The sequence below is a fragment of the Coffea arabica genome, chromosome 7c, assembly GCF_036785885.1.
Source record: "Coffea arabica cultivar ET-39 chromosome 7c, Coffea Arabica ET-39 HiFi, whole genome shotgun sequence".
Lineage (NCBI taxonomy): Eukaryota > Viridiplantae > Streptophyta > Magnoliopsida > Gentianales > Rubiaceae > Coffea > Coffea arabica.
This window is the reverse complement of record NC_092322.1, coordinates 11297341-11315569: the sequence shown is the minus strand read 5'-3', so window position 1 is coordinate 11315569 and position 18229 is coordinate 11297341. Positions and strand designations below refer to the sequence as shown.

The window sequence follows — 18229 nt, the reverse complement described above, 5'->3', positions numbered from 1 at the left end:
AATTATAGGTAAGGTCCTACATATTAAGTCCTAGTTCTGGTAAAGGAAAGAAAGGTCCTGATTCTAGCAGTATTATTCTAGGGAGCAGGTTTACACCGTATTTCAGAAATCATATATGATCAACACATCTTGATTCTTGATACAAGTATTAACAATTTCTTGTCCTTTCCATAATTACCAATTAGGATGGCTTGTAAAGAAGAAAAACCAGAGAGAGGGCTATATTTGTCATTGCAGGTTCGGCAACACAGACAAATGAGAGCCCCCCACGTAGGTCCTGTTTCACTGTCATACAGCATCTGGACAAAGAGGCAAAAGAGTGTATATATAACTGGACCTTTGAGTTATTTGGTAGGACTGGAGGGAAACAGCCCAGATCATAGGCCAACATACATAAAGATTAAGATATCGTTTTAGAACTAGAACTTGATCATGGGAAGGTCCCCTTGCTGCGATGAAACTGGCCTAAAGAAAGGTCCCTGGACTGCTGAGGAAGATGAAAAACTCACCAAATATATCCAAAAACATGGCCATGGCAGCTGGAGAGCCCTTCCAAAACTTGCAGGTAAGTGATATATATGGATGCATTGCATAATTTGATACTTTATCATTTGATAGTTTGGTGCTGAAAATTAATTGGCATGGTTTTGTCAATTTCAGGTCTTAACAGATGTGGGAAAAGTTGCAGACTTCGTTGGACTAACTATTTGAGACCTGATATTAAGAGAGGAAAATTTTCTCCAGAAGAAGAGCAAACAATTCTTAATCTCCATTCTGTACTTGGAAACAAGTAAATCACTCAAAACCATTCTAATTTTGATAGAAGATAATTAATCAGAGGGTTCAACAGTATATACTTACATTGGTTGTGTTTTCTTTTGTATCAAGGTGGTCGACTATTGCCACCCACCTGCCTGGAAGGACGGATAATGAGATCAAGAATTTCTGGAACACTCATCTGAAGAAGAAGTTGATTCAAATGGGATTTGATCCAATGACTCATCGTCCTCGGACCGATATCTTCTCTAGCTTGCCCCATCTTATAGCTCTGGCTAATCTTAAAGAGCTTATGGAACAAAATTCATGGGAGAAACAAGCTGTAAGATTACAAACTGAAGCTGCTCAAATAGCTAAGCTTCAGTACTTGCAATATCTGCTTCAACCTCCAGCTGCTTCAATGCCGTCTTTATCGAACAGTTTGAGCGCAACTATCCCAGATATGGAGGCTTACAACCTACTAAACTCGCTCTCTGTAGTGAAGGATAGCCAAGTATTAAGCACAAATCCTATGGAGACCCCTATTCCATCATCCATTATGGCTACCAATACTCTTCAGGCTGTCCATGAGTCCATCCCTTTCTCTCATTTGCCTGACTTGGAATCTCCCTGCAGCTTTCAGACTTCTATGAACAAGGATCATATGGTTCAAGCCTCTAACTTAACAATGCTCTGCAGCCAAGGAGAAAACTCGCCGACTTCGCCATGGCTTCCCCACTCCAGCTTATCTCCATCTCCTCCTCCTCCTCCGGTTATTCCACCGATGACCGAAGTTTCCATTACCAATGGTGGGGATGCTTGTAGTACATCCAGCTATGAAGGTGGTCCATCTTCTATTTGGCCTGAACTCTTGCTTGACGACCCTTTGTTTCATGAGATTGCTTAGTCATATATGTGTGTCTGAGGTTTGGAGTTTCACCACCCTTTTTTTATTTCTTCCACTTTCTTGGTAGCATAGAACATGTCCATTACTACTAAAGTTAGTCATATTGCAGCTACAAAAACCATTCATCTTTTACATATTTGACATTCTCAAACCCAACCTGTTCAATTATGGTGTGACTTTTGTACAGAAAGATGAGTAATTAATTAATGCATGTTGTGAACTAGTATGAACAATGAAGATGATGCTTTTCCGTTTTTCTCCAACTGAGCTATCGGTTCTGTTATATTTCTTTTGTTTCCATAATCTTCTTTCCTGTCTATATGTGTATATGTGTCATGAATCACTGCCAATTAATCATGAAATGAACTACTCACCAAACACACTTAGATAATGATGGAAACATCGAGCACAGGATCAAACTGAGATAGTAGTGATAGCTTTTAGGGTTTCTTTAACAGTTTTCTTTGTCATTTTACGTTGTATTCTTTCTAATTGATGGATACAAGACATTAATTCAGTTGAGATGAAGGTTTTGCTGCGGAAAAGATAATAGCAAAAGAAAAACTAGAAACTGCCAGCCCTTGTGCAATAAGTCCAAGTTTCATTTCTTGTCTCATTTCTTAGAAATTTCACTTAATTCATAAAAGTGAAAGAAATTTATCACGAATCTTGACAATTTGACGCCTCGATGATGTTAATATTGGTTTCTTATTTCTCTTTTCTTTCAAATACTTTTACGATCATTATCATATAAAATAAAGCAATTATCCATGAGGCTTTATTGGTTTTTTTTTTTTTCCCTGTCATTTTATGATGGATTTTTGGTGAATATGAGATTGAGCCAGCCGTTGACCGAATCGTTGGACCTTCACCAGCCAACCACTCTAATGGAGTAGCAAATAAGCTCCAAATATTCACACACCCCATTTACTATATGCAATTTTATTAGCATCAAAAAACTGCAACCGTGGAAAAAATAGTAGGAGCTTGAGGCTTGAGGATTTAAAATGTGAAAGAGAGAGAGAGGCAGAGTTGACTAAAAGTTTAATGTCAAAAAGGTGACGTATAAGGATTCTCAATGATAAGGGGGACCCAAGTAGTTAGGAAACACAAGGTTTAAGAATTCATAGATGTCCCTCAACAATGATAGGAATGGAAAGATTGCTGAACTGCTCTCTGATAAGGCCATCGAGCTAATAAGAATGCATGAATTTTCCATCCTACTCTTCCAATAACCTTCCATGTTTCTGCGAAGTATTCTAGAAGGGTTTTGTACGAACTTGTGAGGTTTTGACACGAAAATTTCCATTGATCCAAACCCGCAAGAACTTGACGTGGATGTCGAGGGTAGGAGATCCGATCTTGGAGACGTTAAAATGTTCATACTAACTCAACTCAGATGATGTGATGAATTTCATATAGATATTGACGTTGAGCAAAATGTTTTATGTTTCGAGGTAATTGTGTAGCTTCTGTGCCAGCACATCCGGGATTTTCTGCATGTTTTTACGATAATGACTTTAATTTGTCTGCAATTCAAACAAGAGTCTTATATGTACTTTGATTTGAACTTTGCTTTTAAGCCCAAATAGCAGAGAATTCAAAATTGACATCTCTAATAATCAACGAGTAGGTGATGAGCTGTAACGGCCGGTGACCGCTGTAACTTCGTGTTGGTTGATTTTAATTACATGTTTTGATGCTTTTCTGGTTTAATTAAGTCATTCTGGAAAGGGATATATGTTTTTCGCAAAATCTGTCGTTTGAAGTGTAAAGAGTAAAGATCCAATTTCATTCAACTGTAGTTTTAGAAAATATGGGTGTAGTCAATTCCAGTGCAGATTTAACATTTTGGGGGCAAAAATATTATCCTGGATATGCATGTGGAATCTGTACAAATGTTTAAGAATTTTTTAGATCAAGTACAGGAGATAATTCTTGGTCTTACAACAGTTAAAGAAAGAGCCAAATCCAATCCAAAATGCAATAATAATTACACACTGAAAATAGGAAGTGAATGAAAGGATCAATTCTTAAGATGAAATCTTGGATGGCAACGACAAACTCTTGCAATTAAGTCTTGATTAGTTAGATGATAGTGATACAATAGCCTTTCATGATTGAAACCAATTTTCAGGGTTGGCTGTGGCACCTTATTAAGGTAAATGACTTGTCTAATCCCCTTTTATGATCTAGTAAACTAAAACGTCAAATCCACTTATCAGATTTCAGAAATGTCGTCATTTAACAAAAGCCCAAGTTCGAACTTTAAGCAAAATGTACAAGCTGAAGTACAAATAGAGATCTTGGGAGTTCTAAGGTTTGTATCATCATTTAGGTAAAGGAAAATACTAGCTAATCATGTGCTACCTAATTAAAAAGCTATATCCTAAATGTCGTACCCTAGTGGCTAAACCATATCATTGATCAGTCCACATTAATGATTGATTAATTAACAGAAGTTTTAGATTTTGTGCTATCGTGTAAGTGATTCACATCTTATATATTTGGTGAGAGCACGAATGCCGACGAGAGAGAGGCTAACCATTTGAAAGATCATATTAGTTGTTTTTTGTTTTTTTGGTGTTTTCAAAAACTAAAAGGCTAGAATTATAAAGGGGCAGGGGCAGATAATTAATCCAAAAAATAAAATGCCGTGTATAACTTCATAACACTAGTTGATTGAAGTGAGGAAAAAAAGAAAAAGGAAACTCTTTTGGATTAATCTTCTATACACACTGACAGTGTATACACTTTAACCATTAGGTTCACGATACATAATCCAAACTTAAATTTTACGAATGTGTCATGCATCCGATCGTGATAATATATACACTATCAATGTATATAAGATTTACTCAACTCTTTTAGCCAATTTTGGTCTGGTAGAAGATATACTTAAATTGTGAGTACACTATTACACGTTCTATTCTCCTTGCTTATTGAGCTCAGAAAGGGAAAGAGTAAATCAAGAAAGTTTCATCAGCCATGACTTTTGCTGTCCATCAAAATTTTCCGGGTTAGGATATGGCTCAGTCAAACAAAATTAATACGCTAATGGTATATTTGAATATAACAAGGAAAAGTAGCAAACTTACTATAAATAATACAAATATATATATATGTGTTTTTAGAGTTGAATGAGCAAAGACCATCGCAGCACCTTATTAAAGAGAGGTTGAAAGTAACATAGTGCAACTATTTCCTCAGTGAGTAGGTGGACTTTGTTCCTTTTCTAACAAGAGATTGACTATGAAAGATAACACTCTACACATCTTTTAATTAACATACCATTAAATCTGTAATTAAAGTTCTAGAACAAGAAGATGAGATTTCTTGTTTGATGGGATAGAGGATCAAACTGTACCAAATGGTTGAGTTAGTTCTCATAAGTAACCTAGATTTCTAGCTGCTGTGGAAAAAAAAGTCGCATTTGATTAAAGTCAAGGTGGTGATTCTTGTCAAAGCAAACTTTGTTGATGTAATGCTCAAATGACTTAATTGCCTAGATATGATCTTTATTTCAGTCATAAAATAGAAGGAATTAAGCAAAAAGTTCACCACCTAATCCACCCCTTTTGCTATATGGTAATCAAAGTTGATTGTCATGGGGTATATATTTCTTAATCTTAATTAATATTGACACAAATGATTGTCAATAGGAAACTCCCCTCCTTGAGAGAAAGCAAGGCTAGCTAGCTGGTTAGTGCACACACTATCACATGTTGTTCAACTGGCCGGCTTGTGGCTGCTGCAGCAGCATATATGGATATCAATATTTTGTACCCGAATTTTTGTTGTTTAGATATAATCTTGTTTTGGGATTAAGGTGGTTGTATGATATGAAGTCAATGGCAATGAACCTATAACTAGCTTTTAAGTTCAATAAGTTCATAGTTTATCTCCTTCCACTATCAAGATACATGTAAAACTATTACTATTTTCTGGATTAATTTTTTTTTTTATATAGAAAAGATATGCTAAAGCGATCAATATGATGTATGTAGAGTGAAAAAAATAATTAAAAAATATATTCACAAAAAAACGTAAAATTATATATAAATATTTTTTTTTTTGAGAAAAAATGACAATCCAAACGAGGCTAGCTAGTTACTTTCAGCAATTTGCATATGTTTTCAATAAATTATTGAATATAGGAAAGAGTCAGTTAGGCCTTTGAGAAAACAACGAATTGTTTAGTTTAAAGCGCAATGAGGACTAGCTAGGAAATGACAATAACCTCGATCGGGCTGTATTTGGGATGATGATTTGATTATATAATATAAGGTGGTTAAATTAACAATAACCAATAAATTCATGGTTTAACAAAAGTCTTTATATCTTATAAATTGTCAGCTAAGGAGAACGGGTACTACTAGCTCCCTATTCTAGCCATATATATAAATATGTCTAGCCCCCACAAGAGAGGAATCTTTAATTCCATTGACTGGATATAAATAAATCATTAGGCGCCATATTTTTCATTGGCAATTATACGAGATTTATAGATTAATATTCTTTTTAAAAAAAAAAAACAAAGATACAATTATTGGCTTCAAGATCTTTGCTAAAATACTCCCAAAATTGTGCATCGTTATAGAACTGTTCGTTGAGATGGCAGTAATTTATTCAAATTAGGGTAAATATTTAGGTAAATGATTAGCAGGTATGAATTCATAATACATAGTTTCTATAATCTTGAAATTGATGGTGTATGAAAGATCAATCTTTTCGAAAAATTCAGTAAATTAAAAATAATAATAATAATAAGGAGACTCTTAGGGCTTCGACTGACTAGAGGTTTCCTTGCTTTGGGCCGATATGTGTGAATTTTCACAGCCAGGATATAAGAAAGGCTCATCAGGCTCGAATGTTGGATCCCAGCACTATCAAGGAGGCCCAATACTTTAGTTATGTGGCCTTTTCAAGCGACTGTTAACCTCTCGCCCATTTGGGTAATTAGTTTAGCAGTTTGCTGCAGACTCCCAATACGGTTGTATAAACCAAACTTAGGTGACGATGAGGTTTATATAGAATTCGACTCCGAAACTTTCTTTCTTTGTAAAAAATAGAAAGAAAAAGTTTATCATTCCCAATTCCTAGTTTAGCTAGAACAGACTTAGGGCTTGTTTGATAACTCTACTTAATGATGAAAATTAATTCATTCACAACATTTGGATTTCAACATGTTTGATAGTAGAAATATACGAACTTTTAAGTGAAGAGTATACATTTTGATTTCACATGCATAACAAATTCTCATATATACTTTTGTGCAGAGTATACATATAAGGTTTTTGGATTGTTAGCATTTTTTGTGATGTGATGTATGTGAGATAAAAAGGTAATTGGAAAGATAAAAAGGTATATTGGAAATTGTAATGATGATGTAAGCAAATAAAATTGGGGAAATAATGCTCAATCCAAACAATTGTTCTCAACAGACTTTAGAAACTTGATTTTTAACTTTTGAATTTTGAAAATCTTTTTTTTTTTTTTTTTTTTGTGTTCTCAACTGATTTTGAAAAACTGGTCCAAAAAAGCCAAAAATCAGAAGCAAGTCTTGATATGCTTTTGGATTCTAATTCTAGTCTACTTCTTTGTGTAGATAAAGTTATCCTTCAAATTTCAGCATAATTACTAAACTACCTGAAGATTAGATAACATTTAATGGTATTTCTATTGTCTTCTCATTTGCAGCTCACTTCCAAATTCATCCATGTGTCCCTTATCTTTCTCATCCATCATGTTATCTTCATAAGAAAAAATAATTAATTAATTAATTAATAAGGGTAACATAGTTATCTTTTTGTCAGCATCACCTTTGTAACTCTTTTTTAGAACACGTATGCATTTATTAAAATGACTTTTTTAATAATAAATGAGAGCGCATAAGTTATTTTGAAAAATCTGATTTTGAAGAATCAATTTTACAATCAGTTGAAAACATATCTTTATTCTCTTTATGTTTACACACACACACACACATGTAAATACATACTCCTACCCACAAATATGCACAATTAAACACCACTTTTGAATTGTTGCATTATTTTCTATCTCTCTCTCTCTCTCTAAACAATAAAAATAAAAGCAAATTTTTAAGGATAAAAATATAGCATTTTCGTGATGTTTCAATTCAGCATTATAATTCTGTTAGTTATCAAACAAATATAACTTAATCAATCCATTAATGGACCCTTAATCAAAATTTAGATTTCAATTTTATCAAACGGACCCTTAATCGATCAAGTGACACGAAGGGTGCATGGTAAACTTTCCCACTTCCTCTGGTCCCTCTCTTTTCCTTTATCATTCATAGTGTCTCCTTTTTAAAAGAAAAAGAAAATTCTGAACAAATCCATGGACAAAAAGGCAAACCCATTCAGTGGCAAAAAGATCTGCATTGTTTGTCTCATAATCTGAAATTTTGGGTGCAAGATGCCTAAAATGATAAACTTTTTACTGCTTCACAATAATATATTTAAATCAATTTATTGACTTGGAGAAGTATCAAGTTGGGACCTAGTAAAAAAAAAATGGTGTTGGGACCTAGTTCAATCTTCAAACCATGGAGACGGGTGCAGGCATCGTTCGACATTTTGATTACATAAATGTGTAGGAAAATGGAATTTTGCTTTGGGCGGTCATCCATCAATCGCTGATATTGACTCAAGTGTGCGTAGCATTCCAATTCCTCTCTTCTAATTGAATGTGAACACGACGAGATGCTTGTGTCCAACCACCAATGAATTCCAGCAGAGTCAATACTACTGTTCATTTCTCTTTATCCTTTTCTGAATTTTTTTTCTTGATTTTACTTTTTTTTTTCCTTTAACAGTTTTTTTTTATTTTACTGTTACATGATTGATTACTGGCATTACTCAGACGAAATAGCCAACCATTTTTTTGATAAAATATAATATTTCATTCTATGAAATCTACATTATTGATAACTAAACTTAAAAAACCACTAGATTTAATAGATCTAGAAAACAAAAAAAGATTATATTGTGAAACTCGAACGGTTCAGATAAATCACGAGTAGCCTAATGAATATCTGTGAATGTCAACAACATACTTTCAAGTTCAAATTAAAGTTGTTGCTGAAATCTAACCAAATTAATGGTCCAAAAAATTCCAAATCTGACATATATGTCTCAAAAAATAAAATTAAAAAAACTTTTAAAAACTCTCACATCCAATAAGCTAAACAAAAACTCTCTTCAGAACATTCTAAGAGAAAAGAGAACTATCACTAAAAAATTTTAAGAGAGAGAAAACTCACACTAATACTAATACATTACGAGAGAGAGAGAGAGACTCTCATCCATTAAAGTACCCTATTCAACATAAAACAAAAACAAGGAGGAGAAACCCTAAAATAGATAAAAACAAAAGTAGGGGAATAGTTACGATACATGTAACACCAAAACTTGCAAAAGGGCCCCCATAAAACCAGTGGCTGGCTATGCCGGCGGCTGAGAGATCGCGTGGAGGAGAGTTCGGATGTTGATGTTGGTTTGACAATGCCCTATTTACTTTTTATTTTATTTTATTATTGTTGAACTTCTCAGCCTGACTTTCTCCGTCGAGAACTAGGAGCATTTTATAATACCCAGCTTAAGAAAACGCACTTGTTTTACAGATGAACTTCATCAAGAAATTTTACTAACAGTAGTGAGATTTGTACATTTTAATGATTGAAGAAGAGGATGTAGGAATATAAATCTTGACGTCGCAGTAAATTTATAAGTAGGCTGAAAACCAGATATATCTAGACATCGGCGGTAAAAGATGGCGGTAAAACCAGGGAAAGTCTTCCTCAATTTTGCTACTACTGTTAATAGTTTATTTCAAGAAATAAAGACGTCGGCGGTAAAAGATGGCAATCTACGACTAAATGATTTTGACTCCCATCTCCGTTATTGCCAGTCATTTTAATTTTTACGTGTTGATAGGTACAGTAAGACTTGTTCTTAATAAATCAAACGTGTTGATTTCTCCCAGTGACAAATTGAATGGCGGAGGATGTAAATTGTCAAAAAGCGTAATGCTTTCTTCTTTTTGATGTTTACATGCCAAATCAAAAAGCAAGATTATGTGCTTATCAATAGACTTTGTGTAACACGGAGCCCAGCATATTTTTACTTTTTTTTGGGGTAAATTACGTACCACTCCTGTGATTTAGTACTTTCACGGATAGTCCTCTTATGATTTCAAAACTATACAAAATATTTTCATAATTTAGACTAAAATATCAAAAAAACGACGAAAAAGGTTCTCTGAAACAAAACCAACTGAAATAAGTAGCTAGTGTAGATGACTTTTGAGGTGTTCATTTCTAGCCAAACATGTAATGTACTGCATTTAGCAACCATCCACAAAATGGAGGTTGGTGAATTTTTAGGCTGTGTTCCAGATGTAAAGAAATCAATAGGGTTAGTTTTGTCATAAAAAAGGTGGTTATCTTTAGACGCTAAAAAGTTAATGATTTTTGGGGGGGGGGGGGGTTAAATTGTGGATAATTTGTTTGAGTTCAGAGTAGCAAAGTATTTTTAAAGTGTTTGGTGAATATCATCTCATAAAATTAGAGATAAAACTTTTCACGTTAAAAGCACTCCTTGCAGAAACTCAACTTTAGTGCTTTTAGAGTAGCTTCTGTGATTTAAAAAATAAAATATCAAATTTAATCGTATTATCCTATATTATGAACCAAATAAATAAAGAGATAAACATTTTTAAAAATTTTCAAATTACACATTATCCAATATATTAATAATGAATCTCCTCTTCTCTTACATATACATTCTTAGCATAAATTAAAAGGTTCACCGTCACTAGCTACAATTAATGCTTATTTTGCCTTAGGCCATGCTAAGTAAAAGAACTGGGACGAGTAAACAAGTTATCAAGTTGGGGTCAAGATCGATTTAGAGAACCAGCCAAACTCTTCGCTGATTATATATGACAATAGTTTTCTAAGAAATAGTGATGGCGGTGGGATGTACAAATGGCCAATTGAGCAACAAGAAGCAAATCTTCTTTAAATTTTTGTTAAATTATTAGCAACTCCCAATCAGAAGTTTGATGATTTTGACTCCCACCTCCATTATTGATCTCCAATAATTCTATATTTGACTTTTTGATTATTGGTTAGACTTCTTGACTCGTTGTTAATTAATAAAATTATGTATTAATTAATTCACTAGAACAGCTATGGATTTTGCAGCTTAGTTTGCCATGGTGACAGTGCAATTATGGACCAGTTTATGATCAAGCAACATCACACGGAAAAACAGCTAATCAATCGAGGAAATTAACATAATCCTAAAACCAGTAAAAGATAATTGATCCATCATCCAATTTCTTCTCCATATTCTTCATGCATTCTTGTCCGGATCTGCCTAACACCCTCAATCCAGTAGTACTATAATTAATTGCAAATTATACTGATTTCTAAATAATCGAAACATATATATATATATATATATATATATATATATATATATATATATATATATATATATATATATATGTATGTATGTATATAGGGTTAATTACATTTACCTCCCCTGAGGTTTGACCATATTACCAATCAATCCCTATAATTTGTCAAAAAGCACCAAAAGAGAACACAAATGCAAGTACCAAGCAAGAAGTTCCAAGCAAGAGTTCCAAGCAAGAGTGGCACTTTTTCCTTCCAACAGAAAGGACAAAAATATACCCAAAAAAAATCAAGATAAAAAGCAAGAGTGGAAATAGGAAGCTGATCACACCAACAATAGATGTATTTTCTTTGGCCATACACTACCTATATTTCAATGTAATACCTAGTACAATATACTTCAAAAAATTGGCCACATTAATGGCTCATGGCCACTCATAACATCCTAGTTTGGCTCTGCTTTCTCAATATATATATATATATATATATATATATATATATATATATATATATATATATATATATATATATATATCCATTTTCTTGTAGTTTTTGTACGACGATTTAAAGAAACATTTGCATCCCAAACTTCAAGCCTTCCATTGGCAATAAGTGCGACAAAAATTTGCACCTTACCATCACAACTTCACCCTTTTTCTATGTCACTCAAAACTTTAATTAGTGGAGGATATGATTTTAACACTTCGACACTGAGCTAATCTGATACCTTTTGAGCATGATGGACCTATGAATCAACTTACTTCGGTCGAGATTATTAGTGTCTCGTAAACAAGGTACTATTTATCAATTCCTTTGTTTACTTTCAATTGATGTGGAACACAGGACGTGACCTTCAACCCCTTAAAGTAAAGACTTTTTGTGTCATTGCAAAGCCTAGTTTATATCACGACTAAACTTGGTTGGTTTTTTGTTATATATGAAGGATTGTTAAGGTCCTGTCTATGTAATGAGCTGATTAGCTCTCCCTTGTACTCCCAACAAAAAAAAAAAGAAAGAAAGAATTCTTAAGGTGACTTAAATTGAGATAAATATTAAGTTTCTCCTAATATCATTTGGCATTCCTGAAGGTTTAAAAATATTATTCATCTCCCCTAATAATTGTAAAAAGATTATATTAACTCTCACTTGATACGTAATTCATCTATCAAAAAAATGGAGCTAAAAATTTTTTTTAAAAAAAAAAAGAAACAAAAGCCACTTTCTTCCAGTTCTTCTTTCTCCAACGTTCTCTTTTACTCTTTTTTTTTTTGGATGACCATGTGATTTTTTATTTTTAAATTATAGTAAATTGAATTTCGTTTATTTTTTACTTTTAGTGATTGTGATAGAGTGAAGTATAATTTATGTATTTATTTTTTAGTTGAATTTTATAATGACTAGTACAATTTAAAGGTTGAGACGAAGTTGGGAAGAAAACATAAGATTCATAAGAAATCAATTTTAAATACACAGAGTTAAATCGGTGCTAGTGTATTTATTTACAAACATCTTTTTCATTTTTCAAATTTATATCTTTATGGTCCACAGGTTTGTGATGCTGTGGTACTACTACAGATTATTTTTTTTTTGGTGGTGATTTTTCCTAGAGTAAATAAAGCGGATTAGGAGTATTTTTATTTAGGAAAATGAGCAAAAGTGTATTTACATTTTTTTTTAAAATTTTATTACAGAAATAACAAAAATAAGGGAGGCATACGATATTTTTAAAACTTTAGTGGTACTAGGTGATATTAAGAGCAACCTCAAAGGAGGCTTATGACATTATCCCATTTAAAATTTAGGAGTATCTGACTCTTAGATTGGCATATTAAGCCGCATTCATTGCACTTAGTTCCCAACCTCATTGCAGAGTTGTGGGCCACTATCAAGTTTCACATTGCTCTAGCACCAAACGAATACTCAACTCAAGGCAGAGGACTAGACTAGTCAAATAATCTTTGAACGTGAACCATTAGCTTAAAATGCTTCAATCAAATTGTTAGGAACCCCATAATAATTCAAGATATTATATGCCAATTGTTTTTCTTGACTCCTATCCTATTTAGCATTTTCTCTGCGGGGATAGAAATATTGAACATTTTCTAGTTTTGAAACAATAAATGACGGACCAAGAATGCACCTTTTTTTTTTTTTTTTTTGGAAAAGTAAGAGAATGAAATTTGCCACATAATTTTTGTGCTTTTTGTGATGATGTTGTCAAAGTTCTTCTTACACTATTTTCAATAAAATACAAACAAAGACTCAACCTTCTAGGAAACACTCTGCATTTGCACATTGGTGTTGGCAGTGCCAAGAATAAAATATGACCAAGCCTCTGTATATTATCAAAAACCAAGTGACCGAGACTAAAATAATTGAAATAACTAATACTAAAGTAGTATCACTTAGGTCCACTAATCCCCATTGATTAGCAGTAATTGCCCACCATGCCCGCTTCCTCCACGAAGAGTGGCTAGTCTTCCGATAGGTAAACATGGTGGCGTGTGCATCAACTACCAGAGCCATCATTCCAAGGATTAGGGCGCAGTAATGGCAGACCCCCACAGACATATTCATAATTATTTTGCATTATTTGTAGTTTTATTATTCTCTAACGCGTGTACTGGCCGACACTGCTTCAAATTTATCTAACTCAAATTTTGTCTATGTCCCGTCTGTTCCATTTTATTTAACCGTCATGCATGTATCGTGTCGTTGCACTTATCTCTTAATAGAATTCTAAGAGTTATTATTGATTGCTGAATTTATTTACGATATAATTCTAAATTATTAATCAATATATGTGACAGTTAAACAAAATCAGAATAGACCGGGGGGGACATAAACGAAATTCGGGACAAATGATTTCAAGCTACTAGCTGATAATGGGCTCATCATTAATGGAGCAAGCAAAATATGAACATAATCAAAGGTTGTTACGAGCTCGTTTGGTTCAAATTTCACCATCACTATCACTATAGGCGTGACAAATTCAAGATTAGTTATGAGTTTGATGAAAACCCGTAGAGTGTGTGAGATGACCTGACCTTACAGGAATGTATCTTATCTTCTTATCTTATACTAGTAAAAGGACAGTGAATACGTGAAAACTTTTTAGTAGTTAATCATGATTCCCGTGGAGGGTCTTTTTAGCAGAACATTTGGAATAATTACTATAACACTTTTTATGATGTGATTTACGTAAAATAAAAGGTAGTTAAAAATATTAAAAAAAAAATGGATTGAAAAATATATTTACGATACAAGCGGAATATTATTTTAAAAAAATGAGATATATCATGACGTATTATACTGTGAGATAATAAAGCGATTGAAAACTGTGATATATCTTCTCACGAAACATATCCATGTTCCAATTTTACATGAGAACAGATCGACTTTGATTATGTAAAGGGTTGGAAAGATTAAATTTTTTCAAGTTAGACCGACATGTCTTCTGTCAGTGTCTTAATGCATGGATTGGAACCACATATAAGCCGATAATTCCAGATTTTCCTAAACTGACCATACACGCCAAGAAAAGAACAAAAACAGACAAAGGCCGTTCATCTACTCTCGGTTAGGAACAGATAAAAAGAAGGTTTTGTGTCACCTTTTTTTTTTTCAGCAATGGTGTGCAGATTTATTCTCAAAAAGTATACACAATTTTTTGAGCAAAAATATACGCAATTCAAGAATGAGAGATAATTTTAAAAGCTTTTATAATCAATCCCTCCTTTTTTTTTTCTTGTTATAAAGTTCCATGTCTAATAAATAGCAGTGCAAAACAGAAAATCCCAACTAACACAACCAGAACATTTTTTTTTTCCAATCACCAAAGCAAGGGTGATGTTCTAATCCCTCTCATTTCTTTTTTTTTTTTTTTTTTTTACTGTAAATAGGAGATTTTGAATTCGAAATTTCTTACTTATAGTCCTTCCTTTGCTGATATTCAGCCTATCCCCCAATCCTTCACATATTTTGCTAACTAGCTTTCTTCTCTCCAAATATTGATGTTCTACTTTTCTATCCCAGTGCATATTCGATTTGTATTACATTTTTATTTGTGTTTCATAAATTCCAACTTTTATATTTTAAATTCCAATAACTATAAACAGGTAACAAATAATATACAAGCAGCATGGGCATATTTTGTCACATTTTGCCTTTTCGACCTGTTATATTCATTTTTTGCCTCTTTAGAGTTCTTGAAATTTAAGCAAAATTAAATGTGTAACATAATAGAAGGTGACATAAGAAGTCTTTTTTTTTTTTTTTTAATTTTAGCCTTGTTTGGAAAGCCATTTTTCACCAAAAATTTCTACGTTCTCCGTCGACACATTTTTTAATTATTTTTTTATCTCACATACATCAAATAACTACAAAATATTTTCAAAAAAAAAGAACTCCAGAAAATTGCAATCAACAGAAAATTCTATTCTTTCTTTTTTCTACTTTTTTTTTAATTTGGTTAAAAGCCCTTATTACATCATCTTCGTCCTTTCTGTATCCTTCCATATTACATCATCTTCTACGTAGTATTAATCAGATCTATACTCATAAATCCAACGGCCCACATCCAAACCACCTTCTCGCCACATCTACACCGCCCTCTCCAATTTTGTCCCTTTTCAGTTTTCACCCGTCAACTCTGACTCCTTCCCACCTGTTTCCTGCTTCCAACTCTTATACTATAAATAACTTTCACACACAAACACGTACTTTCTTCCCTATTTCCACACTCGCCGAACCCAGTAAAAGAGAAAGAGAGGGAAAAGAAAGAAAAAAAGAAAAGCAACCTGTTTTCCTCTCTTTTATTTTACTATGTCATTTCTCGGTAACTTGCCGTCCTCCGCCAAGCCACCCGGAGGCGCCGCCCCTTACCCAGGCGGCGCTGACCCATCAGTCGCGTTACTGAACCTCTCCACCGTCCAAGCCCGGATGGACAATCTCCAGAAATTCCTGTCTGATTCAGTCAACAGCAAAACTTTAATTGGTCAAGACCATATGGACATGGTCTCCACCGAAATCACCTCCGCCATCCGCCAGATCATAGTCAACGGCGCTGCTCTTCTGGCTTGCACTCAATCTACCCAGGCAACTTCGCTGCCACAAGCATCTGATGTTGAGGAGAAGAAGGTTGAGAAGAAAATGAGGTTTGACACAGCTAAGGATACTGTGGTGGGGAATCAGTTGGTTGACCCGAAGATTGAGGTGGCGGAGGATGAAGAAAGCGATGATTATGAAATCTTGGAGCTCGATGCTGTAGAGCTTTTAGCTGAGCATATCCATTTTTGTGAGATTTGTGGTAAAGGGTTTAAGAGGGATGCTAATTTGAGGATGCATATGAGGGCTCATGGGAATCAGTTCAAGACGGTTGAAGCATTAGCAAAGCCAGCGAGGTGTGGTGAATCTGGAGGAGGAGCGGAGAAAGACATGATTAGGAAGACGAGATTTTCATGCCCGTATGTGGGATGTAACAGGAATAAGCAGCATAAGAAGTTTAGGCCGTTGAAATCTGCGATTTGTGTGAAGAATCATTTCAAGAGAAGTCATTGTCCCAAGATGTATTCGTGTAATAGGTGTAATAAGAAGAGCTTTTCTGTTGTGGCGGATTTGAAGAGCCATTTGAAGCATTGTGGGGAGACCAAGTGGAAGTGTTCTTGCGGGACGAGTTTTTCGCGAAAGGATAAGTTGTTTGGGCATATGGCCTTGTTTGAAGGGCATATGCCCGCGGTGGTGGAGGAGGAGGAGGCAGTAGACAAGGGAAAACGTGTGGTTGTGATGGTGGAGGATGAGGAAGAGGAGGAATCCAGTCCAGGAACGAAGGAAATGAAAATGGACATGGACATGGAAATGGATATGGATGGGAATGGATCACCAATCAGTGATGGGTTTTTCGATGGACTAACGCTTGATGGATTCGGTTCCCTTGAGAATTATTGCTTCCAAGATCTGCTGAGTCCTCCAGTTTCTGCGGCTGCTAACAGCTCTGGGATGGATAGTTTCTTTAACTTTTGACTTTTGCTGCTGCTACTATCATTAGAGTGTATGATGTTGTTTAATTTTCTTGTTCTATGGCATGCATCTGTTGTTGTTTTTGGGCACATATTTTTGAATTCTTTCGATAAATAAAAATCTGAATTTCATATTTATTTCATTTGTTAGTCTAATTGCTTCTGGTTTCCTGTCTTCTATATCCTTCTCCTTGCATTAAAACTGAGCATATTGGCAATTTCCTAGTAATAGCCTTTCAATTCTTTGATTTTAGATCGAACATGTGCGTGCGAATTCGATTTTGGCCATTAGGAACTGGGATGATTCCTATCGGTTCAAATGTCAGGCGGATTAACTCTGTTTGGATTTCAGGAAATGATATTCTTAAGAATTTTGCCGGCTGATTAAGTGCTTTTTCTCTGAAAGTAATCTTGAATGTAACTCTCGTTGTTGGTCTATGTTCTGTAATTGGTGTAGTTTTGTTTTATACGCATCACTTTGGAATCAATTCGATTGGAGAAGGAAACATGTGTAACTGATAAAATGAAAGTGACAGTAGATGAATGGCTCCTGGTGGGTGGAAAGAGTTGGGAATTAAAGGCGCTCACTTTTTGTCCTGTCAGCATCGAGTTCTTGCATCATTGTCTCGTATGGATTATTGCAGGAAAATACACACATTATCCCTCTTGTTTGTTATCTCGCTAGCTGAGTGCTATTACACAATGATCAGTGTTTCTTTCCCCTGTTTTTCTGAAGGGGATCATCTTACATGCTAGCTGCGTCCTAAGTGTTAAGGGATCTATCATGTGGAAGTTGATTATCTTTGATTTTGATCACACTCCAAACATTCTATCCAAACCAAGAAGATCAACAAATATCTTGAAATCTGCAGTGCACAAGCCCAAACTTTTGGCTAGGCTTTTGGTATCAGGTTCCTCTGCTCAAGCGAGTTGTCTGCTTTTTGAAGAAAGCTAAAGCTGGACAATTTTAACATCTTTTGGGATTCATTCCAGCTAAAACAAGCATTCCATCGTCAGATAAGCAAGCAAGATTGAAACTGTGACATTATCGATTTTAACCTTTTTGAGTTTTCTCATAGAAGCAATAGGTCTTGATACCAA

The 18229-nt window shown here is 34.3% G+C and overlaps 2 protein-coding genes across 2 annotated transcripts; both read left to right on the top strand.

The window, feature by feature from the left end:
• Positions 1 to 368: 368 nt before the first annotated feature.
• Positions 369 to 1831, top strand: LOC113697826 (transcription factor MYB92-like). Its single transcript, XM_027217415.2, has 3 exons — positions 369 to 565; positions 661 to 790; positions 889 to 1831. Exons 1-3 carry the CDS (start codon positions 433 to 435, stop codon positions 1661 to 1663), a joined length of 1038 nt encoding a protein of 345 aa, XP_027073216.1. The 5' UTR covers positions 369 to 432; the 3' UTR covers positions 1664 to 1831.
• A 13887-nt stretch (positions 1832 to 15718) lies between these two features.
• Positions 15719 to 17266, top strand: LOC113699950 (protein SENSITIVE TO PROTON RHIZOTOXICITY 1-like). Its single transcript, XM_027220301.2, has one exon. The coding sequence runs from the start codon at positions 15936 to 15938 to the stop codon at positions 17130 to 17132; it is 1197 nt and encodes a 398-aa protein (XP_027076102.1). The 5' UTR covers positions 15719 to 15935; the 3' UTR covers positions 17133 to 17266.
• Positions 17267 to 18229: the final 963 nt, after the last annotated feature.

What these genes read in the sequence shown, in the direction of transcription:
- LOC113697826 (XM_027217415.2), top strand. Translation starts at nt 433, where the DNA reads ATGGGAAGGTCCCCTTGCTGCGATGAAACTGGCCTAAAGAAAGGTCCC. An exon ending in AGCCCTTCCAAAACTTGCAG is followed by an intron (nt 566 to 660) that starts GTAAGTGATATA and finishes TGTCAATTTCAG; the next exon opens with GTCTTAACAGATGTGGGAAA. An exon ending in CATTCTGTACTTGGAAACAA is followed by an intron (nt 791 to 888) that starts GTAAATCACTCA and finishes TTTTGTATCAAG; the next exon opens with GTGGTCGACTATTGCCACCC.
- LOC113699950 (XM_027220301.2), top strand. Translation starts at nt 15,936, where the DNA reads ATGTCATTTCTCGGTAACTTGCCGTCCTCCGCCAAGCCACCCGGAGGC.